Below are 22,952 nucleotides of genomic sequence, written 5' to 3'. Positions count from 1 at the left end.
TCTACACAAATGTCAGCACAGCAAGGACAGCTGAAGGTTACATAAACATAACTCTGGAGAAAGAAAAAAAAAAAAAAAGGAGCTAAAGATGGAGAAACCTGTATTGTTCCGGGATCAAAAAGGAAAAGTCTTTTCTGACTTGTAAAGGCTGTCTTTGAAAGGAAGGAGACAGTCCAAGAAACATTTGATTTCAGTGGAAATCAGAACCGATTGGAGATCTATGGCTGAAGAGTTGGTGCAGGCTGGACCAGCTACAAGCAATACTTGGCCAAGTACCAGGAGGGCAAAGCCAGGAGCCTCTGCTGGTGGTGCGTGACAGCCATGGCTCTGAAAGGGAGAGCAGAACATGCGGCACTGACGAGGTTGGCCATAGCAGAGAAACCTGCATGAGCCACAAAACAAAGCCACAGAGACCTAACCAGGGAACTGCTTTCGAAGCAAAAGGTTTTGTATTTTCTACTAATCCTGTACCCATCCTCTAGTTCCTTGGTTAGAAAGTCCACCTTTATGGCCTTCTCCTGCAAAGTCTATGTGATCGTAACCATTTTGTGATGTCCAAAAAATCAAACTCTGTTTCCCCCAGGGACACTCTCTTCTGACAGCTGCATATACCACTGAGGCACCTCCTAACATCCAACACAACCCAGGCAACAGGTCCACAGAGCCCATTCTGCACTGAGCAGTTTGACAGAGACACGCGAGCTGGGGACTGCCGCCTGGACATTGCTGAGGGCATGGGAAGCATCTGTGGTCCAAAGCAGGAGGAGTTCCAGTGGCCTCATGGTCATCACCAGGACTCAGGCAGGACAGTAACAGAAGGAATTAAAAAATTTAACTGTCTCTCAAAGATGAAGACTGGGAATTGACAGAAGGTAAAAGGATGTTTAGAGTGTTTGAAATGTAAAAGCAACTTCTGCTAACAACGAGCTGAGCACGTGCATTCGTGGAGCTTGGAAAGCAAAAGATAACAGCGATTCCATAAAAAACGACAGCCAGGAATTGGAAACAGGATAAAGAAATAGAAAATTTGTTAAAGTTATTTTTTACAAAGGTCTTTACATGGATTCTATTTTCTGATACAGTAGGGATGGATTTATATACTGCAGTCAGTAGATAACAATGAAAATATTTACAAAACTGAATTCTTAGAAGGTAAACAATGTAAAAAATTCAGATAACATTAACATCATATACGTTAAAAGAACTGAGGATACAAGCGAGGGAATTGGGGTTTTCTGAATAAAGATCATTTCTGAGGATAACAATATGTAAAAGAAAAACCCCTTTTTAAACCAGCTTCACCAAGTATTAACAGTACCAAACCTAGCAGAATGCCCTTTATTCTGTTTAAGTTCTCTGTAGCACTCATAAATGTTTTAAGCTAACTACAAACCAATATCTACTTTCTACCTTTGGCTGCTATTTTGTCTTGTTTAAAATGTCAAACACATATACATATATACAGAGAGCAAGATGGAAATGGATATTTGTAGTAGTTTATTACTTACTTTGATAAAGCAAGGTAAACTCCCCAAGAATATAGTTTTGGAAGAGTTTTTTAGTGTTTTATGCATATAAATGAAGAGACAGTAAAACAAAAAGATAAAGCACCAAACTAAGAGAAAGGGGCTAAAACCTTATTTTAAGTTAATTCATTCAGAAGAACAATTTACAGCATCACTAATGACAAAGAAGGTATCATTTGTTGATCCACTAAGAGAAAAAGAAAAACAGTGTAAAATGTTGCTACTACCCATTGCACATTCCATTCAGCTGGAATACTGTTTTCTCATGACCATTTTAGCCACAATCTCCAAGAAAACATGTTGCTCTAAATACATTATTCCATGTTCTAAGTCTGCTTCTCTGAAGCAAAGATTAAGTATTTGAATTTATTCTCCGTGACTGAAGAATCTAAGAGATGACCTAAGAGAAATATTTAAACTAAGGAGAGAGGCAGAAAATATCCATTCATTATGGTGAAATAAGTCTGTAAATATGCAGTGCTTGGGCCCTTTTCAAGAGAACAATGCATGGCCAATAATGATTAAAGCAAGATATGACGTATTTGCAAATACATCTGGATTGTCGCAGATAATTTCTATTTAAGAGTTTCTGCTCCGCTAAAAGTCAGTCCCACAATGCCACAGTTGCTTGTTACTTGTGGGTTTTTAACCTACACAAGAACAGTACTTCCCTCTTTTTTCCTTTTTGTCAGATATTTGTAACCTGGCATTAAAATCAGCAATAAAAGCCACCCAGACCTATTATGAAAGAGGAAGATCCTTGGCCGTGCACTGTAGCATTCATGTGTCTTGCTGTCTTGAAATTTTCCGACAGAGGAATTGGCCCAATGTCCTCTGACAACCAAAAGTATTTACAAAGCAAACGAAATTTAGGAAGTACTATAATGACTAGAAAATGCTGTGAGGGAGCATAATGGATATAACAGCAGAGGATAATTACTGCAATTGAGGCATGTTCCTGTGAAATTCTAGAGAGAAAAGTAAGAACTCGTTAAGTCTTCGCATTTATTCAAGAAGAGAAAATCAAGTTTTTTAAGGACATCCAAGGATACTGGGAGCTGAACAAAACCTCTTGTACCCTAAAGCTTGCCCATCCAAAGAGAAATCAATTTGTTACTGACAGAAAAGCTAGGAATTTTTACTTGAATTCAGTGATTGCAAAATGTGATAGATTAGCAGGATTTTCTAAAAAGTCTTCTATTCACCAACAAAAAGAGATGCAGCACTGAAAGACTGAGGGTGAGCTACCTTCATCATTAATAGTGCTCTTCACATCTTGATGGAGACGTACAGTGCTAAAGTCTGATGCATTCATTTGCTGACTTCTCTTTCAGAGTGCCAATACGGGGCCTATACAATTAGTTTCACGTGGGGTGCACTCTCTATAGGAAGAAAATATACCCAGTAGGCCTTGGTCTGTTTATCTCAGAAAAGCAGTGCTGATAAAGGGAAAACAAAAACAAACACAAAAAAAACCACTAAAAAGATAATCACTCAAAGCTACTCAGAATATTTACAAAGTTCACATGGAATCTGTCGAGCACTGAGAGTTTGCAGATTTCTAGAGACAACTGTTCTTTCTCAGTCTGGAAGAAATGCAAAGATATTAACTAATTATTTATAGGACGACCAATTATTTTGTACCATATATCTAAGACTGAACATGATGAAATGCTTATTAGTTGTGCAAGCAGGACAGTGGAGCAATTCCCTTTGGAATGGAACGAAGCCAAGGAGTTGGACAGAGAAGCACCCTTAATGAGAACGAATCACTAACATGGACACAATACTGCTGAATTTACCTAGGCATTACACATCTGACCATCAAAATGTTTCAAGTGCCAGAAGATAACCTTTACATTGTCACTGGGCTGAAGCAGAGTGGTCTGGAGTTACAAGTGCTCAGCTCTACAATTTTTGAGAGACAACAGACGGTACTTGAAGTTAGAAAGTCAAACATGGAATGATGTATTTTTGCCTTGGGAACAGGCAAAATACAGAATACAGAGTCTCCAGAGTGCCCTGTGCACCCTCCTTTCCATTTAGACCCAATACTGCTTTACCGTTTCCTGCCATACTGTTGGCCTGGGTCAGCTTAGATGTGTGACTCCTGGCTGGGATCAAACATCCAGGTACACAACAGTGATACTCCTGTAACTTTTATTTCCAACAAAAAATTACATCCATTTAAATTTTCATCTCATTTGCCAAGGAAACACTAGTTGGGAAAGAGCTCTGTATTCAAAATTAATGTTTGAGATACCTCAAACATGGTCCATAGTTTATTCATTGTGAAAGACAGAGCTGTGGTGCCCAGTCTTTCTGATGGACTGTTCAGTATCACATGAAAACTACCTACACCAGTCCTTCTTCCATTGTGACTTGGTGACCAGGCACAACTGCCCCCACCATACATTAACATTTTACCCTATAGACATGGTATTCCCGCACACATACATCCCACTGTGTCACCAGGATCACAGCTCAGAGAACACACTTGGGGAAGACAGCATGGATTAAAGCTGGCTACCAGAATGGTTTGTCTGGTCCGTAATCCCACTGCCACAGGAACCAAAGTAGGACAAAATGGCCTGCAGCCAGGATGATTTCTTTCTTGATGGACCTCATGCAACCTTCTATTTGCCGGCAAGCCTGAACTAGAATATCAGAGCTGGGGTGAGAGGAGATTTGGACAAAAAATGTAAACCCCTCCCAGCTCACTGCTACGCCTGAAGGAAATCCAGCTGAAAATCCTAAATCAATTTAATTTAACCCTAAAAGGATTGATTGATTTTTCTCTCACAGTAAGATCATGTCTTTGAGTAGCAGAGGTTAATAACAGATAGTGTTGCATACTTCCGCTAATGTTCTCCGGTTCCTCATTTTTTAACTGAAATCCATAAAGAGGTCACAGCAATAACTAGAGATGATTTTCTTTCCATGCCAATTACTGAGATGCTGGGGGGATAATTTTCAGACTCTGATTGTGATTTTCCAAGTACACTAGGAGACTTGATTCTCCTTCCTTCTCCATGCAGGAAGATAAGCAACTGCCAGGAGGAGGATAAAGCAAGATGCTTCTATCTTTGCTGAGAGGCTTAAATACAGGTTCATAGCACAGATGTATAAACTGAGTAGAACAGGGAACTACGTCAAGAAGAAGAAACTAGGACTGAATGTTTTTTGCACCAGATTGAAGGTAAATGAGTATGAGTGGCCAGTATCACTTGAATCGATCCAACTGCTCAAGTGATCATGTTTGTCTTCTGGCTTCTTATGAAGAAGAGGAATGAATATGAAAAATCTTTTAAATATGGATTTGAAGAGTGCCCTACTCTAATAATGAGGCACAAATATTCCAAATATTCTCTTTTGTGTGGATCAAATACCCTACAATAATTTCTAATTATCTGTGTTTGGAGCTACAAAATCTGTCCTCCAAAAATGGAGGACAAAATGGGATCTTACAGATATCTAGCGCATAGTTGAGTGAGTTCAGTTACTGGTTCAGTGGCTTTGCCCCAAGCTGCATTATGCTTTATCTGCATCTGAACGGTACTCAGGTAAATGAAAACTCTGTAAACAGTCACTTCCCAGTTCATCCTTGCAACTAAATGCCATCTGATCACAACAATCATGAGAGAAACATAGTAGACAATTTTTCCACATGGACAACTTCTTCAGGAAACTAAGAGCTGATTCATGTCCTTCAATTGAGAAAGCAGCAAAAGTTATAACCGTTAAAAACTCATTTCAGTGTATCTCTTGGAACAGAAGTAAGTAAACATGCTATCTTATTAAGATTCCTATTTTGATGACCCACACTGTTCATGTTGAATACCCACTATATTCCTGACTAATCTAAAAATAAATAAATAAATAAATAAAAGTTATTTTCAACTTCTAGCTTTCATTCTTTATCACGTAGCTTTTTTGTCTCAGGCAGGCACTGTAAGAATATTCTGGGTTTTTCCTCTGCTCAAATGATGTGTCCTCTCTGAGACAACCGGGAATGTGGCCATGGAACACGCAGGGTTATAATGATGAAGCTGCACTTACTGATTCCTTGCTATTCAATATTGGGTGTTGCTATTATATTAAAGAGATTACCACTGGGACTCAATGTATGCATACAGAAAGGCATGCCAAAGGTTTAAGGTCTCTGCCTATGTTGCTTTGCCCATTGTTCTATGCAGCCCGAGCCTGTTGTACTTCATTAGTTGGTGTTGAGAAAAATTGTCAGTAACTACTTTTGAAAAAGAAAGGCATAAAATGGAGTCTTCCAGCTTGTACTAAGTTTTATACTCTTTCATGAAGGTGATCTGACTAAAATTTATATGTACATTGCAGCATTCAATTACTGTACACAGTAGCAGTGCAGATGGCTCTCTTTTAATTAGAGTATTTAGTGCATCTTCTGCATAAAGAACCAGGCAATGAATAAGGAGGAATTTAATGAAAGTAACCAAAAAAGGAAATAGTTTAATAGAAGATTAAAAAAAAAAAAAGATAATAACTTAGGACACAATTCTTGCAAGGATTTCCTGCTCATTGAAGGTAGCTCTTTAGACAAAGTGAGGGAGAAACTTTTGCGGATGTGTGGCCTTGGGGAGGTCTTGTGAAGCACTAAGAATCAGGCAACTGACTGCTAAACGTTGCACAGCTGATGACCACATAGATGACAGCTAAATATTTCAAAAGCAAGACACTGGCTGGAACCGGGCTTTCGATGTGGCATGGACACACCACTGAATGTATTCTATGGGTATCATCAGAAAATGGCAGGGTTACATTAAGTTATGGCAAGTACAAATGGTATAAAATCACTTCATAGTGGAAATATCCTCAGTATTAACAGCTCCTGCTGTTAATACTAGTAGCACTAACTAGTAACACTATCTAGTAACTGTGAAGAATACAAAGCTATTCCAACCTGAAATCCTGTCTATTTTTTAACCTATAATGCAGTTGCTGATCTAGTTAATATTCCTTGGTTGTTAGAAAAGCACCAGCATTTACTTATGTGGCCTTTGCTTTAATTGGAAAAAAATCACACACAGTATATGCATTAAAAAGGAAAAAAAGCAGTTAGACAACACGATTTTTACATGTACTTACAATTCACTACTGCCAAACATAAATGCTTGAAAAATACTAACTTGGGCAAGGAAGAAGTTATTATGGGTCATAAATGATAGGCTTCAACCAGGAAAGCTGTACGCCCTCTTAGCAGGGCCAGTAATACAAACCACTCTCAACATAAATTCCAGCATTTCTGTATTCTAAACTCTTCAGTGAATTTTAAATTTCGTAATTATGTCTAGACTTACCTGGTAGACCGGGTGGGGTTTTCAGATATTTGCCATTAAAATGCTGAATTACTACTTCACATTTTTCTGTAGACTCCATTCTGGAAAAGAGAAGAGGGTGGGATGGGGGAAGAGGGACTATGTGTTACTAGACTGTTATGGAAGTGCTCAGTCAGCAAAAACAAAAAGCAAAAGGAGAAAAAAGGGACAAGCGCAGATGCCGAGAGAAATCTTCAAAGCTGTTCTTGCTGATTTCTGCGGAGAAACTGGTTGAGCTCATTATAGTACGGTGTGGCTTGCAAGGAGGACCTGCCACCCTCAAAGCCTGCAGCTGCGCTCCCGGCTGTGTGTGAGCCGCAGCAGTGTCAATGAACAGTCCCCTTTTGGCTCCGGGGATCACCCTGAACAAGGACATTCTTTATGCTCTCACGTGCTGCTTGGAAAGGCAAAGGACGGGTTTCCAGATTCACTGTGCACCCAAAATAACTTCAAATGGCATGAAAAAAATAATAAAATAGAGGATTTGGGTAAGAACCCAGAAGAATAAGCAACGATTTTTAAGGATTGCAACATTAAAAAAATAACCTGCAAAGACAGATTGTATAGCAAAACCAAAGACAATGCATACATGCCTATTCCACCATAAAGCCAAATTTTGTGTGAAGACAGTACTTTACATGTGATACTGGCAGGTGAAATGCCTTACTGTTCATCTCATACGACCTCCAGATAACTTTAAGCATTGAGACATTAAGGCATTAACAGTAAACTGGTACATATATTATTGAAGGAACTGTAAAGAATACAAAGCCACTAATCAAATCCCAAACCATGGTTATACCACATCTGGGAATTCACTGTTCTTTCAGGTCTTGTAAACTGACTGCACGCTAAGTCCAGAGAAAGTTGACTTTGCTACAGAGTGGGTACAGAAACTTTAAAGCTAATAAGCAAGCAAAAAGAAAAATCATACTGCTTTTGTTTTTCTTAGAAAAATTGTGCTTAAAACCCATGTTCAATGGCCCTGCAATACACCAGTGCTTACCTCCAGGTACTCTCCACAAAGTAACTCCACTGACGTAAATAATGCTTACTTCTCTCCAGTTTAGTTTTAAAATTAATTTATTTAGTGGCTCACACAGAATTTAGAGCAGCAGTTTGTCTCCTGGGGTACAAGTTTGCCAGAGTTTAAAGGACTACCCCACCATCACAAAAAAAAGAAAAAAAAGAAAAAAATAATTAAAAAAAAAATCCCAATTGTCTGATTAATTCTCTGTGCAAGTCAAAGTCTTTCATCAGTTTGTTTCAGGTGGAATCATTAAAAATTGTTCCTTCCAGGTTGTATCACTGCATATCATGTGGGCTGGGCCATTCCTACAAGCACAAAGACAGCGACTTAGATTGTTCACTTTGGCTTCATTCAGATTTAACTAAGCGAATGTCGGCGCTGAGCCTTTAGAGACTCTTGTCTCTGAAAGAATAAATGCAATAAAAGTCTGTTTTCTGTAGCTGCAGGCGCTTAGTGTCAAACCATGTTATGTTGCACCACACAGCAGTGACAATTTCATTTTAATACATGGGGTACATTTTAACAAGCCAAAGCAGTCCCTGCAAAGAATGCAATATATAAGCTGCCAAGTGAAAGAGACTCAGTGCACTTCATGCATTTTATGTGGGAAGAGAATAAAAGTGAAACCCACAGTGTTCTGGGATAAAAAGGCCATCATTCGAATAGCACTCTGAAAAAGAATGTGCACATTTTCTTCTCAAGTTTCACAATTAACGGCTCTCAAATGCCATTGCTAGCTATCTGTAATCTGGCACACGCTTCGCTTGAAACCGACACTGGCATTATCGACTCAGTTTGGAAAGGCAGCACAATAGACAAAGCCGTCTATACGCGTCCCCTTCAGATGTGTTGCTGAGTAACAACTGCATCCATCCCTCGTCTCCCCTACCTGAGTCCCCGCGTGCTTTCGGCAACGGGTGCCTGTGGGGCAGACCCTCCTCCCGGCAGTGCTGAGGAGGGCCAGGCAGCCGCTAACTAATCCGGCCTGCATCTATCCCAGGGCCACTTAGGTATGAATGATAATTGTCACTTGTCCGCAATGCCTGTTGTTTTAGAAATAACCCTTGTAAATTGTGTTCTACAGGCTAGTTAGCTCACTGACTGACTGGGAATTAGGGGTACAGAGCAACCAGACATATAACTAAAATTGTCTGATACTTGCCATCTGTTTTAGTTAGTTAAAACTCTGATCAACATCAACCGCTTAGGTGGCAATTCCTATGGCAAGCGCCTACCCATCAGCTCAACCCACCTGCACCCATCAATTCAGACATTCCTCTTTCTCCTCTTACTTTTTTTAGCCATAAAGATCAGTCATACCGGGGAAGAGGCCAAATAATAATATACTTTTCTTAGGTCCACACTAATAAATTCTACCTGCTTTTTCTTCAAAAAGCTGTGTAGCATTCCTCCATTGTAGAATGTGTTTGGAAACATGGGGGAGATAGACAAAATACACTTTTTGACGTTAATTTATTCTTCTTGTCTGAGATAGAAATGTTTCAAAATGTGGTATTTAATAAAAATATCACTAACAGAAATGTTACATGTTAAAAGTTAGCCTCAAGGGGACAGTTTTCTACAAAAGAATGTCATGAGAGCGCAGGTAAACTTGGGGGAAGAGCACTCATAAATCCATTTTTTTAGTGTTGGGGTTTTTTTCATAATTGATAGAACAAAAATGTGTCAAGTGATAATATTCTGGAGAAAAGTTACAGATCTTAGATGCTTCAAAACCTTCTATTGAAAGATACAGATATCCATCTTTCCTGCTAGAAAGGGGAGGACATCAGCTTCACATGGTAATAGGAATTTGCTTCTGATCAGATCATTCACAAAGTATCATTTTCAAATTCCATTCAATAATATGTTTTTGGTGCTGATCCTAAGAGGATCTTAGATAATAATTAATGTTTAAGTGCGATTTGGAAATAACTAAAATGCATCTGAGTATTATTTTGAATCAGGAAATGCGCTGCAGAAAAAAAAATTATCAAAGCCATAGGCCATATTCTTAAGATATTTTTAAAGGTACAGTACCAGAAACAGTGTGGCCAGCAGGACCAGGGAAGTGATTGTCCCCCTGTACTTGGTACTGGTGAGGCTGCACCTCGAATACTGTGTTCAGTTTTGGGCCCCTCACTACAAGAAAGACATTGAGGTGCTGGAGCGCGTCCAGAGAAGAGCAACAAAGCTGGCGAGGGGTCTGGAGCACAAGTACTGTGAGGAGCGGCTGAGGAAACTGGGGTTATTTAGTCTGAAGAAGAGGAGGCTGAGGGGAGACCTTACCACCCTCTACAACTGCCTGACAGGAGGTTGTAGCCAGGTGGGGGTTGGTCTCTTCTCCCAAGTAACAAGCGACAGGATGAGAGGAATCAGCATCAAATTGCATCAGGAGAGGTTTAGATTGGATATTAGGAAAAATCTCTTCACCAAAAGGGTTGTCAACCATTGGAATGGACTGCCCAGGGAAGTGGTCGAGTCCCCATCCCTGGAGGTACCATCTTTTGATGGGCAGATAAGGTGCTTAGGGACATGGTTTAGTGGTGGACTGGTCAGTGCTAGGTTAACAGTTGGACCTGATGATTTTAAAGGTCTTTTCCAATCTCAACGAGTCTATGATTCTAGATAATTATCTAAACCAAAGAAAATAACAAAACTATAAGAATTTATTTTCACCTGTGGCTATTTATCTCCAGGTTCTGGAAACTAAGGTGTAAAGATCCCAAATACAATATGAGTAACTAGACTGTCTATATTCTATCCGATTGGAACGGAATTGAATTGAAAAAAATCCGAAAAGGAAGACTGGTTTTATGACTTTTTTTTCTATCTATAGTTTGCAAATTTAAGATATTTCAATATGATTAGTAACAGAACAAAAAAATTGGGGGTGCTTAAGCAAGTATCATAACCAAATAATTTGATGTTCACATCTTCTTATTAAATATTTCTTTTAGAGAATTTAAAAAATATATCTTGCTCTCTACAGACCATAGTGGCTCCAAGGTAGTCATTATGTGTTGTTATGAGTAATAGGGAATGTTTACTATGAAAAAAAAAAAAGGAAAAGGACTTTTTTAAAAACTAAAGCTCTTACACATGCTTATTATAAAGATTGATGCAGTGTCAAGAAACAACTTAATGAAATTTATACACAAGAAATAACATGATGATTACATAATTATTACATGAGAAATACTCAGTACCATGTAATTACCAGTTAGTGGTAAAATGTGGGTTTGGTTTACATATACCCTATATTCACTTTGCTTAATAATAATAATGTAAATGAGAATCAGGACTATATTTTTTTTATATCCAGAGTAAATATTGAAAGATTAAATTGTTACTACCACATTTATGTTATGATCAGAACATGAATATTGTTGTTTTCTTGAATTTATAAGAGCAGGAATAATAAATCTTGGGGGGCAATGTTTCTTTACTATTTAAGGCATTTTGCAAAGATGAAAGTAGGTAGGTAGTAGCACTATTATACAGTGGAGCAGTCCAAAGACCTGAGGCCATAGTTAGAATAAACACCAGAGTTTCCACAAGAACCAGATAAATTTGGAAGAGAAATTAGGCAGAAACATTCAACTGCAAGGAAGATGATCCACTGGCACACATGAGATAGAAAAGAGGTGGCTTTTCTTCTTCTGGTTGATGTCTTCCAATCACTTCAGAACGTTGTATTTTAGTAAAAGACAAGTATTACCTCAATATTAGGTAACTGGGAGTACTTGAACTGCCTGTGATATAAGAACCCAGGGAAAATGATCTTCAGGTCTTAAAATACTCTAAAGCTACAAGATAGGTTTGACTAGTATGAGGTTTCTTAGCACCTCCTTATGTTCTACTTGTTCACTAATTTCTTTAATTTATTTTGCTATTTTAATTCCAAGCATTCCAAGACCCTGATAGGGCTGCAATCTCTGATTTTCTTCTCTCTTGTAACTGACTTAGGTATCTTATGTCCCCAACTTTTCAGCTGGTACGAGATTGCTTTAATATGTTTGCGCTTTTTGGTTTTAATTCATTTCATGCTGGAAAAACTGTTCCCTCTGTCATTTACAGCCTAGGAAGAGATACTCATTCTGACAAGTTCTCCTCATTGCTCATAAATTATATCTTTTCCCAACACGTCTTCTTGTATATTCTTCAAGTTCAGTCCTGTTTGCATGAACAACAGAAGGTTGTTTGCTATCTCAGATGAATATACAAAATCTGCAGAAACCACTCCAGTGAGGACAGGACAGACTCCTCCTCTCTGGGGACATGGTCCATACTATACCTTGCGGCATGACCCATTATGCCAAGGTGACTGTTTTGAGCTGCCTGAGTATCTCTGCACGGAGCTACAGTGCTCTCCCCATCGAGAAACCTCTTTCTTTCAGAAGAAATCCAATGTAACTAAATGACACCTATGTTATCCTGAAAAACCCTAAAAGATGCACAGCTTCCTTTGAGGAAAAGAACATACAAATTAAAGGCTTGGCTCCCTCGTTTTGCTTCAGTGGAAACTGGAGCATATCCATGTCTACTGAAATCCATGCAGAAGTTCTGTAAATAGAATAATGATCCTGTGGGGGCTCAAAAATCTTGTTTCCCATTTTCTGTTGCTCCCTTTCAGTTGCTGAGTTGAATACTGTTTCCAAAGACTAAATTTAAGACATATAAAACACAGACAAGCAGGAGATAAGTTTAATAAAAAACATATGCAGGCAGAGAAAAGAATCCCATTGAAAGCTCTTCCAGAAGAACAAGGTAGGGAAAAGGCAAGGATGAAGCCCAAACTCCCAACAACAAAACGGGTAAATGCCCCACTACAGACCCCCAGCTCTGCCACAAAGGGATGGAAGTATCTCCTCGCTGTATCCTTTTGCTCTGAGATGATAGAGACAGCTAATTGAGAATCTCTTGACTTTGGTCATTTGCTGGGAACAGCATCATAGCATTCTTTTATGACAGTTTGTGTTGGACAAATTTTCTCATGTTACTGGAAAAGAATAGTACGAACACACAGTCATTTCCACCTAGACCCAGGCTGATTTATGCTACTGTCTTCACAGTCTCAGGTTAAGTATTATACTGGTGCCCGCCAGCAGTGCAATACTTGACTGTCTGACTGTCAGCATTTCCATCATAAATTTCTGTTTTCAGAGGCTTATGACTTCATTGTAAAATGTCGCTCAGGGGGTGAATCTTGCAAGGTCGTTTTAAGTTACAAGACAGCAAACAAAATAAAAAAGTTAGTGGTTTCTAACTCTTTCTTTGCACTTTATAATTTAAAAGGACCTATGAAACGCTTGCTCCACTGAAGAGCTAAGTGTGATACATGTATGTATGGTATTATTAATATTACTATCTCTAAGGGGAGGATACTTAAATAACACTTGAATGGTATTTTACTGTGGCGTTATAAAAATGCATTTTTTATTTCATTGATTCAGTGGTATCAGTAAGTCCCTTCTCAAGCTATATCCCAATGCCTCCTTGCCCCCTTTTCCATGCCCAAAGGAGTTCTTCAATTAAACTCACAGTATCTCGGACTCGGATTATGAAAATTGCTTGGCCAAATTATTTGATGACTCCTAACTTTCCTTGTTCCTCCCTCTTCACCTTTAAGGGCTTCATATCCATTTTCACGTTATGGAGTCCCACTGATATTTGTCCCAGGATCCTGCCCCACCTGTCCCTCTCTGCAGTTTGCTTCTCCATGAAAGTGCAGCTCCACACCTGGCAAATTTCTTAGGGATGTACTGAGTCTACCAAAATTTGGTCCAGGTTTCAATGTCAGATGGAAATGTGAGGGTCTTGAAGATACATTCTCCCACAGACCACCCCAGCACCCTGCAGTGATGCTGTGAGCCCCTTCCAGGGAAGCCTTTCAATGGAAATTTATCACCACAGGCATTGGAATATTTTACAGATATCACACAAAGTCTTTGGGGCACGTTTGGGATTTCCAGTTTCATCTGTGATATCCAATTATAAAGCGATTTCCTGTGTAAGATGTAGGATGTGACAAATCATTCTTCTGACTGAAAGTAGGAATGATCCTCATAATATTTAAGCCTGCACTACCGTCCCAGATGATGGATTTGTTCAAGCTAAATTTATAGCACCTTTTCAACTGCCTTCAATTAAACCCTTGAATAAGGAAGAACAAAGCATTTCCCCTCTTCACAAATGCATCCTTAAACTGCCTGGATGTTCTCTATTCCCTGGTGCAGCCAACACTTCTCTGCCTCCAAAGCAGCAGCATCACTGATCCTCAGAAATCTCCCTCTAAATATTCCCACTTTCATTTAGCAAAACAGCTCCGCTGCTTTGGCTCCTCTTTGATTGTGTTACTTCTTTATCTTCTCCCATCTTAACATGTGGAACTCATCCTTTATGGGCCTATGGAAAGCCAGGTCTTCCAGCACATACAGTTACCTCTTCATAAGTGAGAACACATCTTCAGGATGTAATTAAGTATTTCCCTCCATGCTCTCAGTACCTTCTCCTATCCAGTAATTCCAGCCTCCCTCAAATACCTTTTCACTTACTCACTCCCTCTGATCTGCTTTTTACTCTCATTGGTAATGTCCTGTTTGCAAAACTCAAATCATAAGAGATCAGCTTTAAAATTATATTTTTAAAAAACTCTTCAAATCCAGTGTCTGTGGTTTTTTTTCTTTGCTTTTTTTTTGTGGATGAAGGACTATGCTTTTGTTCTAAGCTCTGAGGAATCCACTTACACTTTTAAAATGAAAGATCAGATGCTGAAGTCATTAGCTGACTCTCAGCAACAGGGATTTAAGAGAAACAGCTACAATTTTAAGTCTTGTGATGAAATCTTGTGTGAGGGCAACAGTGCATCATTCCCTCTTTCGACATGCAGACTTACGACAAACTCAAAGCTTCTCATCCACACTGCCTCCTTAAAATTCCTTACTTGCAGTAAGTACTTCTTCCCTCTCCTCCTCCTCCTCCTCCTCCTAATTTCTCTCTCTCCTATATGATAGGTTGTGTTTAGTCCCAGCTTCTGCTTGCTGGTATCAGCAGAAACCCATGCTGCCAAACAGCGACATGAGCCCCGCAAAATGCCAGCTCCCACAGAGAGCCTGGAGCCAGGTAGCACCAGCTTTGATGTACAAAGCACGGGCAAGACGCGAGGCAGAGGCGGGTGTCCAGAGGTTACGGCAATTCCCTTTCAACTGGATGGAATTCTGTAGAGGCACAGTCGGAGTCTAAAGCTTCCCTTCTCTGGCCCCTTGCTCATAACTCTCCTCCTCAAAATCTCCCCTGGGGCGTACCTAGGCACAGTTGGGTTCAAGCCACAGTGAAACACTCTGGAAAGTTTCGGGAAAATCTGTTCAGCTGCTTTTGAGGGATGCAAAAGAGAGGAAATACTTTCACAGCTTAAAAAAAGAGAGCTAGCTTTGTACACGCATACTTTAAAAGAGGCTGAACTCTAATGTGGCCAGACATTACTCAGATAATTTTGATCCAAGAACATCTGAAGTTACCCAGGTTATAAATGATGAAGTAGCCACCTGCAGTACTGTCAAACTGCTAATCATACCCATTTAGGAGAAAAATCTGACAATAGCTGCCTACCGTAAGTCTTGACTTCCGATTGCTTTTTGAATATACTTATTTTGAGATTGACTATTCACATAATTGGGCAGAATCAGAAAGTGATTTTTAATCATCAGAGCACTTAATTAATAACTTTGAAAGATCAAATTTCAAAATTGCTGGATGCCGCATCATTTTAGTGTATGCAAAGTTAACTTTTTCTCCTCTCCTTCTGTGGCTCAGCTAAGAGCTATGCTAAACAGCATGGGGCATTTCCACAAGCAGGCAAGATATACCATGATAAAAGGCCCCAGGTCAGAAGGTATAATAGCCAGGATCACCACATAGGTTGCTGATGTGAACTTCTGAAATCTTGCCTGGACTGAAATAGAGCTGCCATCCCCTGGCTGGATCGTATTTATACCCACTCAGTGTGTGCTCACACTACAGGTAAACTAGAATGAAACCTTCATGACTACAAGTAAAGCTAAACAAATTCACCTATTTGGACTGACATGCAGGAAAAAGATACCAAATAGCACTTTATTACAAAAAGAAGGTCAGGCGGTCATTTAGTTAAAGCTTCTATTGACAATTCTGCAAAGACAAGAGTCAGCATTCAGCTATGGTTCTAAATTTCTGGATTAACTCTGGCCTCATTCAAGTCAATGGGAGATCTGCTGTATGCTTTGATGGAGCAAAGGTTTTACCCCTCTGTCATCTGCATGGTGAAGTAAACAACCTTCACGTTAGATCACTAAAGGTTTCTTGAAATATGTTACGTAATTAAATACTTTTCCACAAAGTCAATTTTTTAAAATGCAAGTTTATCCATGACTTACAGTAATCTATATTGGGTGAGCTAGAAAAATTCATGTTATTATCTGCAAGAATGCATAAGGAACAGTGTGTCATCTTTCAGCATAAATGTTTTGCCTTTTTCCATTTGAATTCAGACAGTATTATCTTAATATTCGTCGTGCATGATGACCTTTTACATCAAGGACAAAGGTAATACTACAATGTCACTTATCTTGCAAGCTACCTTTTTAGCAGATCGTACCCCATTTCACTCAGTGGTGTTAGGACACCAACAGAAGTGCCATGATATACCAAGACATGGTGTATTTCAAAGAAATTCGCAAGATGACTAAGTCTTTTTTGCCTCCTCTACAAAGCACAATGTTATGAATATTCTGGAGAAACAATGATTTGGGATTTTTTTCCCTTTTCTTTTGAAGCAGAAGACTGATTTACAGCACAATTGAAAATTTCTCCTACTTACTTTTTCAATACCTTTCTATATATAGCTCTCTGTTCATTGGCTTTTCAAAAGAAAACTATTTGATTTAAGAATGTTTCAAGCTGAAGACAATCTATGTAAATATTCCCTGAGAGTAAACATGGAAACCTGACTACCTGTACTGACAATGAACTACATGGTAATAATATGTTGCTCATTCTGTCTACAATATCAGGGGCTTGTTATATTCAAATATTTCTTCTTAAGCTCTTCCCACAGACCTGAGTTCCCTGTGGCTTTCAAGGAAGGCACGTTTCTTCAGTTATAGTTCCTCTCCTTTGCTCTTCCAACTGCTAAATTTACTTTTTCCTGTTGCAAAATCTTTGCTAAACATTTAAACAGTTTCTTCACCAAGTATGTGCTTTTGGTTGTAGGACGTTTATTATTATCCAAGCTTGATACTGCATGGATAGCTCACTATGCCTAGCGAATTTTATTTACATATATGTACATGCAATGAACTACTTTTTAGGGCAATGAAATGAACACCCTTCTGCACTGGTGTTCTTCAGCTCAGTGGAAAGAACAGACACAGGATCTGATAAAGGTGCTGCTCAGCATTTTCCATAGCTATGAGGCTTCAGAGTTATGGAATAGACAGCATTTGCAAAGGACCAAAGCCAAAAAAATGTGCACGAATCAAAAAAGAGTAAAGGTTTCACCTGGCAAAGCCGACTCCTCTGCTGACTCCATTAGCATCTCTTAATATTCTGGTGGAAATGACATGTCCAAAGGGTTTCAGCATATTCTCCAGTTCCTGCTCATCCATGGAAACGGGTAAATTTGAGATGTATAGATTTGTGGGATCTTGCTCTTGTTGCTATGACAAAATAAGAGAAATATCCTCAGTTAGGCTTAGCACAATAGAATAGCTTATGGCTCATACAATGAGGGCTACTCAAAATAAGACCAAGCCAAGAATTTATAGCTGCATTAGAAGCAAAGCTGGGCAATCTGTTCACGATGACAACATACTTGCCAAATTTCTGCAAAATCTCATGCATGTGCTTAATCCTGTGCATGACTGCTCTTACTGAACTCAGTGACACTATTCATTTATAGAAAATTTCTCTCATGCACAAGTGTTCTCGGGTTTGTGTCCTAATTCAGCAAACAGATTGTGAGGAAAACATGATTTCCACAAATGTGCTCACTGTTAAGATAAATAAAGAAAGAAAATCCAACACATGTTTTAAGCAGATGTGCTTTCCAGCCTGCAGACTTCCCATTCAACCTGTTCATCATGAGCAAGGTTGGCTGAAAACACGGAACACTTTCCATAGTATCTTTTCTTTATTTTCCCCATCAGAAATGTCTGGGTTGATAATGAGCTAACTGGGTGGGGGGAGTTCTGCAGTTCAATCTCAGGTCTGGGGGAGATAGGTCACATGTTTATTCTTAGACTGAATTAAAATGTCTTATGCAATAAAGCTTGCAGTATGAATAGCTGAGAAAACAAATTTGAAGACAGCTTTCTTGTTCTATTTCAGATTTCTAGGATTAACTTTGCATTTTGGCAACCATTCCAATTTCTATTCTTGCTTGCCGAAATACTCCAAAGGAACATGAAAGAGGCATGGATGCCGTACGTAGAAGAAGTGTATTAAAGCAGTAAATAAAAACCTTGTCTACAGACAACCAGGTCTTGATTACATTAAATCAATTTAGTTAAGCCTTTGCAAATTTTCATGGCTCTGGTTCCATTTTCGTTGATACGAGCTCTATGTAATATCTGATCACCTGTCAGTACAAGCCTTGATTGGGATCAGGCATGACTACTTAGATTTAGCTAATGTTTAATAACCAGAAATATAAGATATAATCTTTATACTGTGCAGTAAGCCAGCCAATACCTTACCTGACAAAGTCTTCTAAGACAGATCTTTGGATTCTTTTTCATTATACATTTTAATGGGCAGAATTAATTTGTACTTGTTCAACACTGAGATTTATATGAGGACAGTATTATCTTTTTTTCGCTATGAGGTGTCCTAAAACCAGATTAATATTCCTGCAGCAGCACCACAACCTTACACTGAAAAAATTACACACAGTCCTGCAGCCATCTGCCCTGGTTTAACTAAGCTAGTTTCAAATTACACTCCATTAAAATCAGTGCAGATGTGTCTTGTCAAACACAAAGAATCACATGTCTTATTTCTAGAAGATGTATGAAGACAGGACAGAACCAAGATGTCTGCTCCACCACTGCCTTGCACATTCAAGGCCTCGAAAATGGAAGCAGAAATCATTTCAAGCTGTGATTCACACGTCCCATCTTTACAGGGACAAGAATGACTAAACAAAGTCTAGCTCAGCTAAATACCAGAATCAGAAGTCAAAGAAAGTTTTCAGCTTCCCCTACCCCAGGCTCAAGAGAAATTTTAGCCCTTTTGGATGAGAAGAAAAGCTGCAAATGTATATCCCAAAGGGTCCAAAATCAGGAGGCACGTAATACTGTTTTACTGCATAATTTGGATTCTGACCCAAGAGCTGTGAACACTTGCCTTTGGACTTATTGTTTAATGCCCATTGCATTCTAGCTTTGCATCTCCAGACCCATTACCCCATGAAACAACACATTACCGTGCAGGTTGAATTTCCCATTATTTTACAAAACAGAAATAAAAGAACAAAGTAGGCACATTTTCAAGCTGCTGTCCATAAAAATATACCCAGTTATTACCATTCCTTATAGTAAGGGGCAGAGGAGAGGAAAACCACGCACACATGAACACCAAACTTATTGCAAATTGAACTGAAGTTACAACCCCCAAATCTAGAAAAACATTCTTTCCCTTTCCAGTCATCTTTCCCTGCAGTCATCTTCCTTTCTCTCACTTCAATTTACATTCATACAGATCCAAAAGCTAGTTCCTCTCCAATAACCAAAAGATATTAGTAAGGGGTCAGAACTGGTACAGTATCGACAACGCGAGGAAAATCATGCAAACAGTCCTGGAGGGAAAGTAGGCAAGAAAAGAGAGGAATATGAGCTTCAGATCACAGTTTTAGCTTTGGGAAAAACAAACAAACGAAACCCCAAAACATTTTCTTTCTCCTTTATTTTTTCTACTTTTGTCCCCTTTTCTGTGTGCAAACTGTTTCAGTTTTATTGCTTGTTACTTCCCTCTCCACCCCCTACACAGGCCACAGAAAAAAAGGAAAGATACAGGAGATTAGGAAGCATCTTTGCTGTTACTAAGTACTTTGAAAACGTGAGCAATGGAGGCAGTTAAAGCAGAGGCGTTATAGAAGCAAACCACAGTAGAAAGGTTTGCAATTCCAATAGGCACAGTTTTTCAGAAATAATCACATTGCTATGCAAACCTCTACTTATTGATTGGTTAAGGACTTTGATTAATCAACCAATCGGTGCTCAGGGACTGACACCCCTTCTCAATATTTAGAAAAAAACCTAACAGTCTTATGCAGATGAGATGCCCGTAGCCAAAGGACAGACTTATGAAAAAAGCAGAGTTATGCATCAGTAACTGCACAACAGCCTTTGCTTTCACTGAAGCAATTCAGTCCCGCAGAATATTAAAATGAGAACTTTTCTTTTGACTCCTCAGTATTCAAGCTGGGGCAAACAAATAAAATAAATAAGAACACTGCCAGCGTGTCTCACTTCTGCAGTAGGAACACATAAGCCTTTTAACTGAGTTAGAGATTAAATGCCGTTGTTTTAAATATCCGTGGAAAGTTTAGCTACGCTCTGAGGCTGAATGAAAGACTAGCAGGCCACAGTCACTCTCTCACAAGGATTTACCAAGCGTATCTTTCATCAACATGATAAACAAGAGCTGCAAGCAGAGAGAGACAGATGAGGCCACTCACGCTACCTCCACGACGCAACAGTATTTTCTACGAAAGGAAAAAAATTCCATGTTATTTTTCCTTACTATACAAATATAACATTTAGAGAAATAACCTTTTCCTTTATGGAGAAGTATCACCCCACAGAAGCCATATCTCACACCACAAACTGAAACAAGATGGAGCAGGGGCTGCCCTGCCACCATGCAGCCAGGCCCCATGGCCACCTATCCTCCACAAGCCCCTGTTTCGCAGCCTCGGACCCTGCTCCTAGCCTCTAGCACTGGGGCTCCTTGTCATCTTTTTCAGCTGTGCAGAGATCCCCTCTGCCGTGTGGAGGTGCTGACACATGCTCCTTGTTCTGCCTTTTCGTCCCAGATTCCCCAAGCTCCTGCATGCTGTACTCGCTCCCCTAGCCCCAAGCGTAACTGCCGAGCTTTCCAGTCTGAAAGGCAGGCGTCCTTCTGCTCAAAATGCGCCTATTTGTTGACAAGATGAGCCTAACCAGAACCATAAATCCAAGCACCCCACAAACTGCCAGCCTTTCATAATCCCAACTAGTTGACAGTCGGGTTTCCGCCTTCAGTGAAGGACCACATCCCAAGGCTCCAGGAACGGCGGCGACTGTTGGTGTCTGGGTCCACACAGTGTGGCCCAGGCCCTCTCTGGTTTGTTTACTTCTTTCTATGGCTTTTCACTAGGCATTAAAAAATGCTACTTACCACCTTGAGATGCTAAAATCCCATTTATTATCATGTCCGGTCCCGAACTGACCAGTCATCAGTGAGAGAGCTGAGTGTCATTCGTGCGATACTCACGGCCACTTCAAAACTGCTTTTTCCTCTTATGCCCCCAATATTTTGGATAGGACCAGAAGGGGTCGGGCAGCAGAAAGCCACACACTCCCTGGCAAACACCTCCAACACCACCATGCCTCGGATGCCCCGCAGCTGCTGACCGAGAGCCACCTCAGCGGGGCCACCAGCCAAGCAGAGCCCCCGCTGGCCACCTGGGCTTTGCCAGTCCCCGTCCTGCTTTCCCCTCCAGACCACACCAGCGACACCAGGCTGGTCCCGCACTGCAGGGGAGCGACACGCCTGTTGACACAGTCTTCCCAAAGCACAGCGGCCTCTCAGGTTTAATCCCCCGTGTGTGAGAAGGGCCCCCCAGGGGGATCAGGGCTTGCCGCTGTGGCCGGCTGCCGCCCCGGGGGCTTGGAGGAGGAGGGGGCTGACAGGAGGGGCGGAGGGCTGGCTGCAGTACGGCAGCATGGCTCCTCTGTCTTTCCCAGACCCCATGTGCCAAACACGGCTAATTAATGGGTACAAGACCAGGCCAAGTTGCCGCTTCTTGAAGGGAAGGCAGCTGTGGAGCCTGCTGTGTGTGCCAGCTGCAAAAGCGTCATGCTCAAGGCATGCAAACTTGCAAGCACAGTCTCAAGGCACCATCAAAAGCCTGCTCCTGGCTGTCCTCGCTGAAGTTCATTTTACCCAAGATCTCCCATGTGACAGCCCAAGGAAGGTCACATTTTCCAAGTACAGCTGGCACTTGCACCGCAGCCCCAGAGAAACAGGGGTGAACTCATCCAGTCAGCCCCAACCCTCGGAAATCCTGACACAGGCTCGCAGCCTAGACTGAGCTTGTTCTGAGGTCCTGGAGTGTGCCGGTCTGTGCAGGTACACTGAGTGCCACAGTCAGCCAAAAAAAAAAAAAAAAAAAAAAAGAAATCAAGCCAATTGAAGCTCCTCTCCAGACAAGTGCAGGGCTTTTGGCAACTCTCTTTGCCCCCACCCCAGCCTGTTTCACCATTGCTGTAGCCCAAATACCTCAGTTGCTCTGGCCTGTGGGCTCCAGGGGCATTAGCTGCATGCATACGTTGTAGTTAGGCTATACTGGCTGGAGGGGTGTATATGATAGATGCTCCCAAACTGGCCAAAACCACAGCTAGGAAGGTTTAAAATTGTGAATACTGCAAACTAACAGTAGGTCGAAACCAAGTTTTCGATTAGCTCAGAGCATTTCCAGCATTCAGCAGCAGGCGTCCCGCTGCAAGGCTCTGGAGTTCAGCAGTCAGGAGTAGTTGTACTGGGGAACCAGCCAGAAATGCCGTCACTGCCTTTTAGCAAGAACTGGGCCAGTCACTCAGCTCCCAAGGCCTATGCCGAGGAGGCAGAAGAAGTTTATAATGCAGAGAATATGAAACGCAATACACCAACAGCATTTGAAAGGGCTAAAACCCGGCGGAGGGTGTGCTGCAACTCCAAGTTTGCTGTTTTCTTTGCTGGACCCTCCCAGTCAGTCTTGAAAGAAAGGACAACGCTCAGATGGGATTTTCCCTCCCATCTTGAGATAAT

At 40.5% G+C, this 22,952-nt stretch overlaps 1 protein-coding gene across 1 annotated transcript in view; it reads right to left on the bottom strand.

Moving 5' to 3' along the window:
* RBMS3 (RNA binding motif single stranded interacting protein 3) overlaps window positions 1–22,952 on the bottom strand; it is a 348,682-nt gene that overhangs the window by 127,799 nt on the left and 197,931 nt on the right. The window contains exons 4-5 of the mRNA XM_035890699.1: window positions 17,442–17,599; window positions 6,857–6,936 (exon numbers count right to left, since the gene is read on the bottom strand). Of these exons, the coding sequence (XP_035746592.1) occupies window positions 6,857–6,936; window positions 17,442–17,599 (238 nt within the window). The remainder of the gene's footprint in view (window positions 1–6,856; window positions 6,937–17,441; window positions 17,600–22,952) is intronic.

Source organism: Egretta garzetta, unplaced genomic scaffold, assembly GCF_000687185.1.
Source record: "Egretta garzetta isolate BGI_Z169 unplaced genomic scaffold, ASM68718v1 scaffold313, whole genome shotgun sequence".
NCBI lineage: Eukaryota > Metazoa > Chordata > Aves > Pelecaniformes > Ardeidae > Egretta > Egretta garzetta.
The sequence above is the reverse complement of the archived record's forward strand: the minus strand, read 5'-3'. Positions and strand labels throughout refer to the sequence as shown.